The sequence below is a fragment of the Rhincodon typus genome, chromosome 21, assembly GCF_021869965.1.
Source record: "Rhincodon typus isolate 14 chromosome 21, sRhiTyp1.1, whole genome shotgun sequence".
Taxonomy (NCBI): domain Eukaryota; kingdom Metazoa; phylum Chordata; class Chondrichthyes; order Orectolobiformes; family Rhincodontidae; genus Rhincodon; species Rhincodon typus.
In genome coordinates this window covers 35,195,406-35,213,065 of record NC_063352.1, presented here as the reverse complement: position 1 = coordinate 35,213,065, position 17,660 = coordinate 35,195,406, and the positions used below count along the sequence as shown (strand labels likewise).

At 40.6% G+C, this 17,660-nt stretch overlaps 2 protein-coding genes across 4 annotated transcripts in view; one reads left to right on the top strand and one right to left on the bottom strand.

Moving 5' to 3' along the window:
* Positions 1-12,935, top strand: part of mcrip2 (MAPK regulated corepressor interacting protein 2) — a 27,840-nt gene extending 14,905 nt beyond the window's left edge. The window contains exons 4-5 of one of the 2 annotated variants that reach the window (XM_020535779.2): positions 6,595-6,699; positions 7,802-12,935. In XM_020535779.2, coding sequence (XP_020391368.2) covers positions 6,595-6,699; positions 7,802-7,872 — 176 coding nt within the window. In that variant the 3' untranslated portion in view covers positions 7,873-12,935. Of the gene's footprint in view, positions 1-6,594; positions 6,713-7,801 lie in introns of both variants that reach the window. The other variant, XM_048609375.1, reaches the window with a different exon arrangement.
* The window catches only part of c21h8orf33 (chromosome 21 C8orf33 homolog), an 8,669-nt gene continuing 3,871 nt past the window's right edge, over positions 12,863-17,660 (bottom strand). For both annotated transcript variants that reach the window (XM_020535771.2, XM_020535764.2), the window contains exons 5-7: positions 15,291-15,381; positions 14,324-14,470; positions 12,863-14,090 (exon numbers count right to left, since the gene is read on the bottom strand). In XM_020535771.2, the coding sequence (XP_020391360.1) occupies positions 13,903-14,090; positions 14,324-14,470; positions 15,291-15,381 (426 nt within the window). In that variant the 3' untranslated portion in view covers positions 12,863-13,902. The remainder of the gene's footprint in view (positions 14,091-14,323; positions 14,471-15,290; positions 15,382-17,660) is intronic.

The window sequence follows — 17,660 nt, the reverse complement described above, 5'->3', positions numbered from 1 at the left end:
TTAAATACCACCTGCTCAAAAATAGGTTGGAATAAGTAACGCAATTGAGTGTCTGAAACATTTCTGCAAAATAGAAACAACATTGGTCCCAACATGAGACCTGAAGTACCATACTGAGTTCTTCTCCCCACTCAAGTTAAACCTCTTTAAATGAGTACTTGATGTTTCAGACTATTCAATTCATTATATCTTCTCATTATTCAATTTGAATCCTTCTCAACTCTGAGTTTAATGAATTGCCTTTCAAGTAGATTTCAATGAAAGGCATCTTAGAAATCAAGAAGGGGTTCACCAAATTTTAAACTCAAAGGAGCAAAGAGTATTGTAAGGCAGGATCTTCCCCATCTGAATTCTGCACGGACTGCTCTTAACTAGGTTATTGTTGTATAGATAAGTTGCAAGGTTTTGCTTGATAAATCCGTTTCATTAGCTTATGTGAAAAGAAAGTCGGTTTTTGTTTGAATGCTCAAAGTTCATTCAGTGAAAAGGCAGTCCCTGAGCTACAACAGCAGCTGACTGTCCCAATCTCCTTCTGCCTCATCAAAGAAACAGTTTGAGGGTGTTTTGCAGTCAGTGCTGCCAAGCACATCTGAAGATTATTAGCTGTTTGGACATTGATATTAAAGAGGAAGCTTTCTGTTCCGGCTACAATGCACACACGTGATTTAAGTTACGGAGAATAGCATAATATGAAAGTCTGATATTTTCACCAAGGCCATAATACAGACCTGTATAGGTTTCAGTATTAATGACTTGTACTTCTATAGTGGCTTTTAATATATTAAAATATCTCAACACTTCATAGGGCTGTTATAAAATTGGCCACTTGAAAGAAAAATAAATGGGGTGACTAATGATGAGAGAAGACTTTGTAATGATAGAGAGGATGTCTTTTGGAGACATATTCAGAATCCATTTTGTTGGGAGTTGAGAAGTATAAAGACCATGTTGTTTTTATTTTTCTGTAGTTTTGACTGTGGACTGAAATAGGACCAGGAGAGTCAGTGTCCTCTTGTATTAAAAAAATTGGGTTAACTGCAGATATCAGTAAATGGTGGTAAGTGGTCATTTTTCATATTGGAAATGGTATGACAGTACTCAATGGTCAGTGTTAGGATCACTGTTTCTTTTTTGGATTACAGAGAAGACATTCAAAAGTTTAAACCAACTTGGAGGCAATAGGAATCGCCCACAGCAGGACATAGACTAGCAGAATGGGCAGACAGTTGGCAAATGGAATTCAGAGTGATGTGAGGTGACGCATTTTGGCAGAAGGAACATGGAGAGGGAATATAAAATATTTTGTTCTGGTAAACCTCTGCATAGTTTTAATGCGTGTACAGGTTCATAGCAACTGCGGTGGTTCATATGCGTTGGATTTTAAAATTGGTTTGGATATACTTTGATTAGTGAGCAATGCATAAGGGACCTTAGACTTAAATACAGGTATGGAGTGTAAAAGTAGGGACAGTGCGCTAAACCTTTTGAAAGCTCTGTTTGTGCCACAACTAGAGCATTGCATTCAATTCTGATCGCTATATTTTAGGAATGGATGTGTGGGTCCTCGAGAGGGCGTGGAGGAGATGTACAAGAATGGTTCCAGGAATGGAGGATTTTTTTTTTTTCTTTGCTACAAGGTTTGTTTGGAGAAGCTGGGATTGTTCTTCTTGGAGCAAAGAAGTTTGAGGGAAGATTTGATGAGAACTGTACAAGATCTTTCCAGGTCTGGATAAAGTAAGCAAGGAAAAGGTATCTCCATCAGTCGACAGTACAAGGGCTAGGGGACAAAGATTTAAGCAACATGGGGTAATGATCTGGAACTTGGTACTGATGAAGGCTGTGGAAGCAGAAAGGATCATGACTCCAAAGAAAATTGGATGAAAATTTGAAACAAACTTGCAGGTTTGTGGCAATAAGAGTAGGGCAATGGGCCTGACTGAATTAGTTTAAGGAGAGTCAGATAGGTTTGATGAGTCAAATGGGCTCTTTCTGGGCTGTGTATGATTCCAAGAGCCATATTAGGAAAGCCAACTGAAAGCTTGGTTAAATAGGTAGGTTTTAAAGATCTTCTTGAAGGAGAGGTAGAGAAATATAGGAAAGAAATACCAGAACTGAGGAGCTGTTTTTGGTTGTTGGTTTCTGTGCTTTAAAATACTTCTTAAAATGTAACTCCTTGACCAAGCTTTTCAGTATCTGTCCTGAAATAATATCAATGTTTGTTTGATTATTCTCTTAAGGAGCATCCTGGAACATTTTATTACATTATATGTGCTGTCTAAATGCAATTGGATAGGAATCTATCAGATGGCTGTGTGTGAAAGTTATCTCCTTTGAGGCACTGTTGAAAGAATGCGTATTTATTTAGTTTGGAATGTAATATTCTTGTTAATAGACTTTGTTTTATAAATATTTTTCATCAAATTGGTCAAAGATGTTATGACACTCCTCTAGAGCAGTTGGGACTTGAACCCAGGTTTCTTGGTCCATTGGTATGAACACCACCGTTACACCACCAGATCTTTTGGATTTTGTTTCTTGTCTTTTCAGAAATGCTGTTACATACCTCTTGAACTTTTTTTTAACCACCACCAAATCTCAGATTTTTGTTTTACCCTTAAAGGATTGAAATGCTAAGAGCTGTACCTCAGTTTACTATAGTCAACCTGAAGCCAGTGGTGATATTGGGCGGAGATAGTCACCTTGACAGAGTTTTATCACTTTCAAAAAATGGCTCAACACTTGATACTGTGCTCAAGAAACTGTCTTGAATGTCGAGACATGTTGTGAGAAACTATCACATTGTACTGATTGAACAATGTTACATAAATTTTCTTGTTGGCTTAAAGCCCAAGCCACAGTCTGATAGAAGGGATAATTTTTCATCTGATGTGAGTCAGCTGTGAGATGGAGTACATTGCATTTAGCCAGGGTATAGTGACAAGGTTTCCGTGTTTGATTCCTAGGATCCACTAGCTAGATATTGGCTAGGTTTATATGGGACATGACATCCATTTGTAGAGTGATCAGTGAAGCTGGATTTGAGAAAATATCTGATTTTAAAAATAAATTAAAGTCAAGTAATTAAACTAGAGCAACTGTATTATGAATCAAGCAGACAATTGGTAATTATTAAACCTTGGGCAATAAATTTTTATTTAGAAGTTTAATAGATCACTGGGTAAACCACTGGTAATTCTAAACTTTACCAGTGGAGGAAAGTCTTTTTGTGTCCAAAGTACTTATTGTTTGAACTGGAAAATAGATATGAACATTTACTGACATAGAAAGCTCTTTGTAACAGAGTCATTATGGACTATCTGTCCTGAATGCCTCTAATGGGGAAGAGGTCATATATTTCAGAGAGTCTTGGTTATTGCAGTTGGAACAGCAAATTCCGCAATGACAGTGACACAGGAACAGGAGGGAGCCTATTTACTCCCTTGAACTTCTCCGCTGTTTGGTGAGATCTTGGCTGAACTGTGTATATCTGTCTTTATCTGTAATCCTTAATATGTGAATTTGCAAAATTGATCACTCTTAGGCTTAAAATTTACAATTAATCAAGCATCAATTGTGGAAGTAAATTCCAAACTTCTGTCACCCTTTGTGTGTAGAAATGTTTCCAAGTCTCACTCAGGAACAATCTGGTTGTAATTTTTAGAGTATTGCTATGAAGATGTGTTTGCTGAAATATTAATTTAGGATAAGCATTGCACCTATATCTATGTCTTGGAGCATTTGAACAGAACACTATGCAAAACAACAGAGAATTGGCTGTAGTAAAATAAAATGTTGCATTTGCAAAGACCACAAGCTGCTTGACTGAGTTGCTGAGTCTCAAGTACTTTCAGAGAGAAGTCAACTAACCCAGTTTGGTGTCACGGGGTGGCTATGATGTGGAGGTGCCGATGTTGGACTGCGGTGGACAAAGTCAGAAGTCACACGACACCAGGTTATAATCCAACAGGTTTATTTGAAATCACACAAGGTTTCGGAGCGCAACCCCTTCATCAGATGCAGTGAGAGGACACAGCACACAGGCCCAGAGTTTATACACAGAGGTCAAAAGATCTGATATGAGTAGCATGTCAGATGATAAGTCTCCATGTGACCAAGAGTGTTAGATGGTGAATAAAATGTCAACAGCTGAATAACCGGCGAAGGGATGGCCTATGATCCAATTAAGTGAGGCAGAGCGATAATTACAAATAAGGTGGTGCTGGAGACAAACTAAATGACTGAAATTGCATGCTAAATTCAAAACTGTACAAACTAATTAAGGTAGAGAGATCATAACAATTTATCAAGGTGATGCAGTCAAATCAGGACAGTAAGGAAGATCTTACAGCACAATATGATGGAGTCATCTGTAACACAACATGAATCCAAGATCACGGTTGAGGCCATCTTCTTGAGTACGGAACTTGGCTATCAGTTTCTGCTCGGTGATTCTGCGTTGTTGTATATCTTGTAGTCAGCCTTGGAGGATGCTTACCCGAAGATAGGAGACTGAATGTCCTTGATCGCTGAAGTGTTCCCTGACTGGGAGGCGATTGTTGTGCAGTGTCCATTCATTCATTGTCATAGCATCTGCACAGTCTCACCAATATATCATGTCTCGGGGGCATCTTTGCTTGCAGCGTATGAGAGACAACAATGGCCGAGTCACATGAGTATTTGCCGTGCATGTGGTGGGTGGTGTTCCCCCGTGTGATGGTAGTATCCATATCAAAGATCTGACATGTCTTGCTGAGGTTGTCATGGTAGGGTTGTGGGGTTGATTGTTGTCTTGAAGGCTGCGTAGTTTGCTGCAAACAATGGTCTGTTTTAACATTTAGCAGTTGTTTGAAGACGAGAAGTGGAGGCGTAGGGATGATCTTGGAGAGATGCTTATCGTCATTGATGACATGTTGAAGGCTGCAAAGAACATGGTGTAGTCTTGCCGCTCCAGGGAAGTACTGGACAATGAAGGGTACTTTATCAGTTGTATCCAGAATCTGTCTTTTGAGGAGAGCGTTGGAACTGGAACTGGTTGGCCCACAACCTGTGTTGTGTGACTTCTGATTTGATGAAGGAGCAGTGCGTCCAGAGATTGTAATTTCAAATAAACCCGTTGGACTATAACCCTGGTGTTGTGTGACTTATGATTTTGATAAACTATGCTAGAGTATGCTTTTTGTGCAGTAAACTAGTTCTATCCTTTTTAAGGAACCTGGCTGACTTGTTTCTAATAATGAGCTATATAGAGGCAATCTCAATACCATTTTTAAATTCAGACCTTTTGTGACCAGCAGAGGAGAAAGACAAGGAAAGGACAAGTGCTTTGGTACCAGATTCCCCACCCAGCAGACCTAACACATCCATTAGTATCTTGCAGTTAAGACCAAAACACCTCAACTATCTAAATTCGAAGCAGTACAATCCTATATTGTAAACTCCCTTGTCATAATTTAACTCTTCAAGTCCAGATATCATTCTGGTACACCTAATCAGCACTTCCTGAACAATTTATTTATGGAAATCTGACCCCCAGAGATCCAGAAGCCGGCAGTCCTTGAAAGATCTTTCACAATGTTGGAAAGTTCCATAAACCATTAAAAGGCGTTGCAGTTAGAGACTCGAATGCATAAGTGAGAAATAAACAGAGCCTGTCAGGACAGGACAGTAGGACTAATTAGATCTGCCAGAGAGCTGGCATGATGGGCTGAATGGGCTTCTCTGCTGTGTCATTCTCCAGTTGTAATTAAGTGGCTATTCACATTTTTGGGAGCTGCTCTGATTTGAGGAGCATGCTCAAGTCTGTTCTACTCTCTCTTAGTTGCTCTCACTCTCTCATGGCGCTTTATTTCAGTGTCTGCCTTGGCTCAGTCAGTAGCGCTCAGTAGACCATCAAATCGACAATGAAATGTCAGCACAGTACAAATACGATCCTGCCCTACCTGCAGTGCTGCTGATTGGATATGATGTTAAACGCCATTCAGCACAAATTTGCACATATATAGTTTCACAAACAGCAATGAGATAAGCATTTCTGATTTCATGATGTTGGCTGAGGGATAAATATGGGAGAACCACAGTGAAACTTTCCTGCTCTTTTTTTAAATATGTTTTTCACCCACGTGAGGGAGCAAATGAGGTTTAACGTCCAACCATTTCAGGCAGGGAAACATTTTCTTCGTACTGCATGTGGGTGAAAAATATCTTCTATAAACATATTTAAATGGACTGAACGGGCTCCTTTGCTGTTTTATTTTCCAATTCTAATCGTGGATATTTTTGGGAGCTGCTGTGATCTTGAGGAGAATGCTCAAGCCAGTCTTATTGTCTTATGCTCTCTTGTGCGCTCCCTTGGCTCAGTCAGTAACAAGTTAGCTGCTGTGACAGTGACTACACTTCAGAAGTCCTGAATTGGAAAGTGCTTTGGGATTTTCTGACGTGGTGAAGGGCATTAACTAAGTGGAAGTTTTCTTTTTCTTCCTTCGTTCTGTAGATCACAGCTATCACATTTCTGCTTCCAACAATATTGTCTCCCCCCTCTGTGTGTGACTGAATGATTGATTGATTGAAATTCTTTCTTCTTTTTTTGTCTCCCAGCATGGCAGCAGGTAGAAGAGCAGCTTGGAGCCAGCCAGGAGAATGGGCAGCGTGCACATGGGCCAGTGCAATACGTGGAGAAAACACCAAGCCAAAACCTGAAGAGTAGGTGCCAGGGGTAATTTTGAATATTTATATAGACCTTACAGAGGAATGGATGTTGTCTGGGATTTGCCAACCTTCCAGGATTGACCTGGAATATCCAGGACTTTTAAAAGTATTCATTCGAGCATTGTTGCCATCAATGACAAGGTCAGTATTAACCACCCACCCATCCCGAGTAGCTGTTGAGAAGGGATGGTGAACCGCCTTCTCAAACTATTGCAGTCCATGTTTTCTAAGTACATCCCCAAGACTGTCAGGGCAGGAGCTCCAGGATTTTGACCCAGCAACAGTGAAAGAATGTTGATTTTGTTCCAGAGCAGCATGGTGCATGACTGGGAAGGGTAACTTCCCAGATGCAGGTGCATTAAAGATTCACTCCCTGGTCACTAACTGACCATGCAGTATTTGCTCAGTAATGCATTGAGAGTATCAGCCTGGATTATGGGTTCAAATATCAAAAGTGGAACTTCACCACACATCCTTCAAACTCAGATGAGTGTGCTAATCCCTGACCCATGCCTGGCACAGTTAAAATGGATTGTGTTTTATTTCATTATTTTTTAAAACATGTATTTACTAGACTATTGGAGGTGGGTTAAGTAAAAAGATGAGACCATGTGATAAAATCCCCAGAAATAAAAGCCCTTTTGAGAGGGCTCCTTAACTAAATTTAGCCTGTAGCTGAGGCAAAACCAAGATAGCCTGGTTGTAATCTGCAATTTTGTATTAACTGATCTGAGCTGGGATTACATTTGTGGCTTCAATCCTCTCTGTGAAGGAGAGGGGAACTCTTGGTTGGGATCATTAATCCTGATCACTACAGTGACCCTCGCTGGGAATGTTTGCCACAGGCCAGCGTACACTGAATCGGGTGTGGCTCTGGACAATCCTCTCTGGACAACTCACTGAATAACACTGAGGTCACGGGATTAATGATTGTGATGGTGGATTATTGGTGATAAGAGTACTGCATATCTAACTCATGCTGTAGTGTTGACATTAATGAAGAAATGTTGTGAAAATGTAAATAAGCAATTACTTGTGAACACGATCTCCTGGGATATTCATGTTGTTTCAGCATGTTGCTCACTTTATTTCCCAGACTTTGTCCCGATTGATCTCGAAGAGTGGTGGGCAAAACAGTTCTTGGCCAATATCCAGAACTCCTCCTAAATGGCCGCCTCTAACAGGGAAGAGTGTCAGCAGCCAGTTGACACTTGGACTTCTTCAGATCTCTCCCCAATGTTTGTGATTCGCACATGGTGAAGACATTTTTTTTGTAAAACCTGGATCAGTTGGAACTCTCAACAAGTGACCTCTCGGCTTCGACTGGGTGAAATTCACTCACCTCTGAGCAATAAAGCAGCAAGTCTGTGAGCAGGAACACCAGAAATGTTTTGCATAATATTTCAGAAGATACTTCTCTTTTTGTTTTGTTCTTAATGAGTCATATTATGCTTTGTCTGTGCCAGCACATACCTGATGACGTCCTGGAACATCTAGGCCCAGGTTACAGCTGCACCCAACATGTGGCTTGAGTGGAACGGAGAGAAAAGCACCAAAAACAAATGTGCCTGGGGCGCACTGGATTCTGCACAGGGCTTCCCCTCCCCCCTCATCCCCTCCAGAGGAGAATATATCCTCCTGTCCACTCAAGCCAGTTCAGGGAACAACGTCTGCTTAAACATGGCTCCTCTCTGTCACGGAGACAAGTATCCCCCCTTCCCCCCGCAAAATTCAACATGTCCTCTGTGCCAGAAATTAGTCCCTTTCCAGCCTGTTTGTGCCATCTGGATTAGCTGCAGCCTCTACTTGTAAGCAGGAAATTCCAGTTCTGTTATTGCAATATCATATATGTGGTTTTTAAATGGAAAGCATTTTAAATTATGTATTTTTTTTCCTTCTGGTTGACCCACTCCCTCCCACAAACACTTATCTAGTGAGAATTTAGATTTCCAAGTCCGTGTTGCAACAGAGGGGTCAGATTTGCAGCTATGATCACCAGCTTCCTCTGTGTCAATGAGCTTCACATCTCTGCTTGTCCTGTTAACAAGACACTGAGGGTTGAGTTGAAGTGGCTGTCGGCCAATTTGTAGGGACCCAGTCAAACAAGTCTTGGATGTGAGCAATAAGCATAACTTTGCATGTTTGAATGTTAGTGAACAGCAGACCTGACATATTCAAACAAGGCCCTAGCTCGGGGCAAGGGCAGGGATATCCTCTTTATTCTTGATGAAACAGGAAGAGCATTATTACTTCAGTGGTCCGTCCATTTGCAACATTGAGAGGGGGTGACATTGAGCAGCCGTTCAGATGGTATTTAAAAAGACACCTGTCATTGGCCCAAATGCTTTTAGAAGCATTGCTGGACTTGACAGGAACTATTTATGAATATTAAATCTCATGACAACTCAGTTAATGAGGTGAGACAAGTTTGTTTCTAATCTAGAGAGTTTTATGTTTTGTCACTACAGACAGAACACATTACAAGCTAAATCGGAACTCCGTCTCTCTCATTCAGGTTCTGCTCATCTTCCGTTTTAACAAACAGATTTAAGTTACCCGCTCTCTGGATTCCTGCTCCTGACAATGGGGTTCAGATGCTTCTTGCACTTGAAGCTGTATTTGGAAGATGTTTACAGTACTCAAAGTTCTAATGTTAGTGACTGACAGTGGAACATTTTATTTAGAAGGCACCTACTGTGGCAATGTGCAGCTCAGTTTAAAAACCTGCTTCTGTACTTACATAGCCTTGTTCACCTTTGTCTTAATGCTAGTGAAGCTGGGAAGATAATGATTGTGTTCTGGGTAAGAGGCTGAACCCACACAAACCACAATACCTATACAGCTTTCTGATTACATTCATAAGACTACAGAGAAGTCATGAGAAGTTGTACTGCCTCCCTATTTCATAGGATCATAGAACCCCTACAGTGCGGGAAGAGGATGTTTGGCCCATCAAGTCTTCTGAATAGCATTCCACCCCTACCCTGCATTTACCAATGGCTAATTCGTCTAGCTTGCACATTCCTGGATACTACAGGCAATTTAGCATGGCCTGCACATCAGTGGACTGTGGGACGAAACTGGAGCACCTAACAGAAACACACACAGACATGGGGAGAACGTGCAAACTGCACACCCACCCAAGGCTGGAATCAAACCTGTATCCCTGCTGCTGTGAGGCAGCAGTGCTAACCACTGAGCCATCATGCCGTCCCATTTGGTGTGGGTTGAGGGGTAGGTTCAGATGTGAAGGTTTCCTGCAATATGGGCCAATGAGCTTCCTAGTGTATTGTACCTAAAAAGAAAATATAAAGTCACCCTCTTATTCCCAGTTATACACTGTCATCTTAGGAGGTTTCTTGGTACCTCTCCATTATCTTCCTCATTGCTTGTAGATTTCTGTTAAGGTCCCTAATTAAATTACATAATCAGATAACAATGTCCTCTCCCTCTAAGTTAAGTTCTCATTTTCTAATATAACCTCTTGCGGGGTGTTCTGCTATGTGTGAGAATGAGTAAGATTTTTTTCCTAGAATCTCATGTCATGCTACCATGCGTCTCCTAGTTTCCAGCCCTGCAGTTTAACCTTTTAGAGCCTGCTGTTGAGTGCACAGTCCACATCCCTCACTGATTATTCCACTTCAGCTGGGTTTCGTTCAAGGTTTTGCCTTGTTATTGCTGCTGTATAGGATGATCGTTAATTGACTTGTGTGACTAGCTGCCTTTTGCGACTAGCTGCCTTTTGCATTCCTGACACTGGACTGTGCTCTCTGAATGAGGAATTTCGGTTCTGAATCCAAGAACAGAAAATGGTGCCAGAACCTCCATGTTGCCACCTGCCTGCACCATGTTACAATAGGATAATTCTTCATGAAAGAAACAGGACATTTTCAGTTGCTTAATGAAAGCTCTGTAAAAATATAGTACAGGATCTCTTACATGTTTCTCTGGGAAGACTGATATGACTTTCCATTTTGAATTGAATACACTTTGGGCATAAGCTAACAACGAAGGGCGAGTGCACTTAATTTTCTGTTTGCATAGTGCAAAAATAAAAACTAAAGTAATTCTAAATCTGACACTGTCACTTAAGATGGAATACTGACCTGATGCCTCTTAAGAGATCCGTGCAGGGTGCACAGCAATAAGGTGGGGATTTGACTAAGGGATTGATTGACCCCTAGCAAGCTGCGCATGTTTTTCTAATGTTTTTTCTAACTATGCAATGAGCTCTTTTTTTTAAACACCATTGAAGAGTCAAAAAGGGTTGCAGCGATTAAATCGTGAACTTCACTGAAAGTCACATGAAAGCCTGCCCTATTCTGATAGCTAGAGGGCAGTGTATCCAAACCACAGTTCAGGTGTGGCCTCTAAAAGTGAACTTGCACCTTTTGATGATTAATCTGAAAAGAAATTTTTAAAAATCAAGCTAGTTCACCCAATCTATTCTTTCAAGCAGCTTTTAATCTTTGGAAAATATCCCATAGTTTTGTGATTTATATGGACATTGATCTATATACATACTACTGTACCTGCCCTGCTAGTTTTTGATGGAACATTGCAAATGTTGCTCTATATCTTTCCTGTGTTTTACTTGCCCTGGGCACCTTCAATGTGGAAAGTATAAAGGAAGCTTTATTTTATCTTTCTCATGCTGTACCTGTATTACTGGGCAAACAGGGACACAACAACTGTACCAGAGAAAGTACACAAGGTTAGGGAAGGGATGCAATATGAACTTATAGCATGTGTGCAATTTTCAGGCACCCTGATGGGTATCAAGTTTTTTTTTAAATTCTAGATTCTGGAGAGCTTCAAGGGCAGTTTTTGAGGTTAATGGAAGTACTTCCCACTAAATTGGAGTAGCAAATAATTGGAGACCAGAGGCAGGCTTCCTTTGCAAAGGTATGTGGAACAGTGTGAGTAACAAATGGTAAGAGGGCATTTCCAAACTTTAAATTATTCTACAATGAAATTTTAATACTGTTCATGGAAAAACAACTTTTAAATAGCTTTATTTTCCCATTTTTCTTATTCCCTCACTAAAGGTGCTATGGGTGCCAGTAGTCCTGGGACCTTTGTCTGCATTGGCATAGGAATATACCAAAGAGTGCCTTTACCTATTAGAATTGTTACAAATCTATTTTTTTAAAACTTGCATCTGTGTATACATCCTGGTCAAGGTTTTACAAGCTGCCATAATTAATTGCACCAGGGATATGGAACCTCAATTAAATAGGGAGATGAAAAAAGAACTGGGATTGTTCTCTGTACAGCCAAGAAAGTAGGGGTAGATTTAATGCAGGCATTCAAAATCATGATAGTGAATGGTAAATATGGACGAAGCACTTCTGCTAGAAATCAGTTTGTATCTAGGGGTTGCAAATTTAAGGTAATTGACAAAAGAACCAGATGCTAACACATTTGTAACCCAGCAAAAACCTGATGTACGATTCTGCTGGTGAACAAGGGATTGACATATAATGAAGCATAAATGCTGCTACCTCCAAGGAGTCCCAGGAGACACAAGCTTATGATTTCAAATAAATCTCTTCGACTAAAACTTGGTGTTGTGTGACTTTTGACTTTGTCCGTCCCACTCCAACACCAGCACCTCCACATCATTGATACAACATTGAAGAGTGGTATCGGTATTGAGAAAGTGGCTGGAGATGCAGCCAACACTTAAATGATTTTCATCCTTCTCTTCCTAAAAATCTTAAGTGAAATATGTGGTTTTAGGTAAGGGTTCTGTATCTTGAGAAAATAGAAAATTTCAACATGTTTCCTAACTTATGGAAAATTACACCTGCACTTGCTGGCACCTCTAAAAATGTATTATAACATTACTAAAACAGCTGTAGTAATGAGGGAGGGAAAGGATATAGATCATTGTACTCTAAGATGTGGTGATTGCCTCAGATACCTCATGATCTTCCACTGATTTTTGTTTTCCGTGGTGATTTTTGTAACACCATTTGCTAGATCCAAGATGCATTTATATTGGCAAAACTAAAGCAAAATATTCTAGATTCTGGAAATATGAAAGAAAATGCTGGAAGCAGCATCTTTTCAGAGAGGAGTGATATCAGACTTTGCCATTTTAAGACAGGTGAGCCACTACATTGTTCAGATTAAGCTGAGAACAGTGTACAAAAAGAGTACATTGATTTTATTGTATTGTAATGAAGGTACAATTATCACAATAAAAGTATGTTTATATACCAAAATTATTCTTTGTAATTATTTTTTTCTTGCACACTTATGATGTGCACACAAATACCCACCCACCCTCAAAATACAACTTGCATCTTCAGATGTGGCATAGCCCTTGGCATGAAAAGTTTGCTCACACTGGTGCAGAGAGAGAATTGTTCTGTTTGTAACTTGCACTTGTACTATTGAAGTCAGCAACTGGCCTAAAGTATTCTTCAGTCTCATTTGTGCCATGAAAAACAATGGTGTACAGTAAATGCACCAGAATTACATTTTACAGGATTAAAAAAAAGTTAATTTATTCACCTTTAGCACATGAACAGAGATGGACTTTGGCTTCTGGGCTAATACAGGATTGAACACACCACTCAAAACAACTGAAAAATAAAGACTCCAAGCGCAACACCCATGTTCTCACAACAGCTAATAGTTTTAAAAAAAAAGCTTCCAGCTCAAGTTCAGTCTACAGGAGAGGCAGTCAATTTCCTGCTGCCTGTAAATATTCAACTTAACACATCATGAAACTGTACACTGACAACAGACCAAATTATTACTGATTTGAACGTCTGCCCAAGTGAACAGGAAACCTGAATTCTGCAGCAGCCATCACCACACATTAACAATCTCATTAATTCTTCTCTTGTTCAGACTGGAGGGGATTGAGAGGTATCTCGGGAGAAAGGAAGGCAGCAGAGAGTCCAATGCGAACAGACCAATTCCCTAATAAATCTCTCATTTAAAATGACTGGGCAGAGAGCAGTCACCAAAACTTTCAAAAAGGCTGCTTGCACAATGTCTCAATGCATCAGTCTTTAATGGCAAATGATATGGGCCAAATCCACATGATCAATCCTTGTTTTCAGCTCAGCAAAATAAGTGTTTGAAGGGAAAATCCCATAATAGGAAACTCGGATGCTGCCTCGCCAGCCCAAGGTCTGCGACACAGATTTTGTTCCACACACTTCAATTACTGTATATTACTCAGAAGAAATTAAACCGGAAGTGACTTTGGCAGTTTTGGTCATGCATGCATTGAACTGCGCTCCCTTCTGAATTCACAGAGTCAGATTCAGAGAAATCCCCAACTCTTTTCAAATTGCTCACAGATTTCCGAAAGATTTGGCTCCTTTTCTGCATTCCAACTGGTTTGATGCTGGCAGATTTTGTAGCTGAAAGAAGCAACCAAAACACATTACTATAAGCTCAATGTTTGGCTCCATATTTCAAATCATTCTCAATCCTGTCACTCATGCAATCTCTCTCCCACATTATCACAACATGCAACCCATGTCAGTCACACAATCTACTTGCTCAAATGCTCCCCTTCTCCCCCTTACTGTTTGCCCATTCCACTGAAGCTGTGTGATCACATCTCCTGAGTGCCCTGGATAGACCCTCTGACCTGCAAGCATCAATTTGAATTGTCTTTGCCATTCCTCTTCCATCTTTTTCCTGTAGTCTCCAAAAATGGACCTCATCACTTGCCGTTTCTTCACGAGTGGTGCTTTCTCACTGCGGAGGGTTCTCAGTGCACGAACAGCCTGCTCAGCTGCAATGTAAAAAACTTTAGTGTTAATTCTCTGCTCTTATCCAAATCACTGGCCTATTTCTATTGTACAGTCAGGGCCTTGTGAAGTGTTTGGTTACCTGACAAATCATCAGTCTAATTTTCACATTTTACTGGAACTTTGGAGAGGAGCAAAAATGAATGAGGAAGTAATCAGGCTACTTTAAGGGGATACTTTACATACAGCTGCCAACTATATTGTTCCTCAACTGGTCAACAGATAAGGTGCTTGCGTACCTCTCCTTGACGTTGAACCCTTTAATTGCAAAGTTCCACTTGCTCTTGGTCATATCAGGAGTGAGCAGTAAACCCAATGAAACACATGCTAACAGCAGGGAAGGTTAATGGGAGAACTGACTGGCGTTTAAAATCAGATAAGAGTAAATATCATGAAAAAGTTTCCAACAGATGAGTTATGATATCCATAGGGCACAAATTTAAGGTGATTCACAATAGAATGTGCAATTCATGAAAATGAAAGTTTATTATGTAGATGGTAGTTACATTTTGGAACATAATGCTTGTTAAGGTTCATTTATAACCTCAAAAGCGAATTGGATAAATACTTGGAGAAAGAATTGCAAGGCTGTTGTCAGAATGATATGTATTGCTTTCTGAAAGCTGGTACACATCTGATCAATAATTAGCGTATAATTCTATCTGCCCTGCTGCTTTCCTGCACAAGTTGGATAATGTGCTTGATTTTATTTGGATACCTTATCCCTATGAGAGACATCTACTGAGGAAAGGAATGGGAAAAGGCCACTAACACAACCATCCCATTCAAGATCTTACAACACACCTTGTTTCGGTTTGGCTTTCTGAGTGCGTAGCCCAAGTTCTAGTTGCTCAATGCACCAGTCCACTTCCCGCCGCAGCTGCTCTTCTGAAGACTGGAAGAGAAGAAGACAAGAGCAAGTTACTGCAACCCGCTGGATAAGATTCAAATATCCTGACCAAAAGAAACAAAAAGCAAACATGCATGTAGATCACCTCTAAGGTCCACTGTTTTTCATCATTTATATAAATGCTTTGGATGAGAATATAGGGAGGCAAGGTTACTAAGCTTGTAGATTACACCAAATTAGTGTTATAGTGGACAGTGAAGAAGGTTATCTGAGAGTACAATGGGATCTTGTTCAACAGGACCAACAGGCTGAGGAATGGCAGATGGAGTTTAATTCAGATAAATGTAAGGTTTTGCACTTTGAAGAGACAAACAAGGGCAAGATTTAAACAGTTAATTGGGTTTGGGGAGTCTTGTCAAACTGACAGACCTAAGAGTGCAGGTTCCTTGAAAGTAGCGTCACAAGTAGACAGGGTGGTAAAGGCAGTGTTTGGCATGTTTGCCTTCATCAGTCACAGCACTGAGTACAGGAGTTGGGACATCACGTTATGGCTGTGCAAGACATTGGTAAGGCCACATTTGGGTACGGCTTACAATTCTGGTTGCCCTGCTACAGGAAGGATGTTACTAAATTGAAAAGCGTGCAAAAAAAATTTGCAAGGATTATAAGGTCATGGGGGCATTGATAAGGTGAACAGCCAAGGTCTTTGACTCAGGGTAGGGGAGTCCTAAACTACAGGGCATAGGTTTAAGGTGAGAGGGGTAATTTAAAGAGACTCAAGAGGCAACTTTTTTTCACACAGAGGCTGGTGTGTATATGGAACAAGCTGACAGAGGAATTGTTGGGGGTGTACAATACAACATTTAAAAGACATTTGGACAGGTACATGGATAGGAAAAGTTTATAGGAATATGGGCCAAATGCAGGAAAATGTAAATAGTTCAGTTTAGGAAAGCTGGACAGCATGGACTGTTTCCATGCTGTATTACTCTGTACGGAGCAATGTCATTATGGAACCAAGGCCTGTGTTGGGCAACAGAATGCCTTTTTATTCAGTGTACCAACTCCAACTCTCAGGTAGCTGTTCCTGTCTCATAAGTTATAAAGAAACTGCTTAAAGCACTGGACGCAATAAAATGTCTATGAGCCCTGACAGCAGTAGTATTGAAGACATATGCTCCAGAACTACAACACTGGCATCAATCCCACAATGTAGAAAATTCACTGATCCATAAAAAAAACATGAAAAAGGCACACAGCTCCTGATCTTGTTACAACTTTGGTCCAAATATGATCAAAACAGCTCTGAACCTAAGAAGTGAGGTGGGTGTAACTCCACTTTCTGATTAAAGCAATATTTTACCAAGTGAGACATGAAAAAACCCCTAGCAAAATTTACGAGGAGGGTCACTGGACCGAAAACGTTAACTCTGCTTTCTCTCCATGGATGTTGCCAGCCCTGCTGAGATTTTCTAATAATTTCTGTTATTGTGTTAGACGATTATTGTAGTTTTTACAGACCCATCAGCACAGTCCCAGGACACTGCTGAAAGAGTTCCTCAGGGTTCTTACTGCTAGCCATCTTCAGACCCCCTCATTCATGACCTTCCTGCTATCATGAGGTAAGAAGTGAAATGTTTGCTGACAATTCCAGAATTCCCCTCTTAACAACATTGGTCCGTCAACCTACAGCACATGGGCTGCAGTGATTCAAGGCGGCAATTCACCATCACCTTCTCAGGGGTAGTTACAGATGGGTAAAAATGCCGGCCAGCCAGCAATGCTCACACCCCACGAGCGAATGAAAAAAGCAAATACTGTTCAAGATAATTTTCAACTCTTGAGAAACTAAAGCATTCCACATCTAATTGTAGTGGGACCTGGAAAAGATTCAGGTTTAGCTGTTAATCGGAAAATAGAATTCATGCTATTGCAAGCGCCAGGCAATGAGATAGAAAACTTAATCAATCGCTCCATGACATTCAGTGGTATTATCATTGCTGAACCTCCCACAGTCCACATCCGAGATCACAACTGACCAGAAACTGAATTGAACCAGCTTTATAAATACTAAGGGGAGGTCAGAGGATGGGAATTTTGCAGCGAATAATACACCCAATGTCTCCCCAAAGTCTGTCCCTCATTGTGATCGAATACTCTCCATTTGCCCAGATGACTACAAATTCTGACCCAATCTGTGGCAACACATCCCATTTTATCAGCACCCCATTCATCACCTTAACTATTCACACCATCCACCACCACCACAGTTCTCCAAGCAACTGACTTGGAATTATAATCACAGTTCCTTCACTGTCACTGGA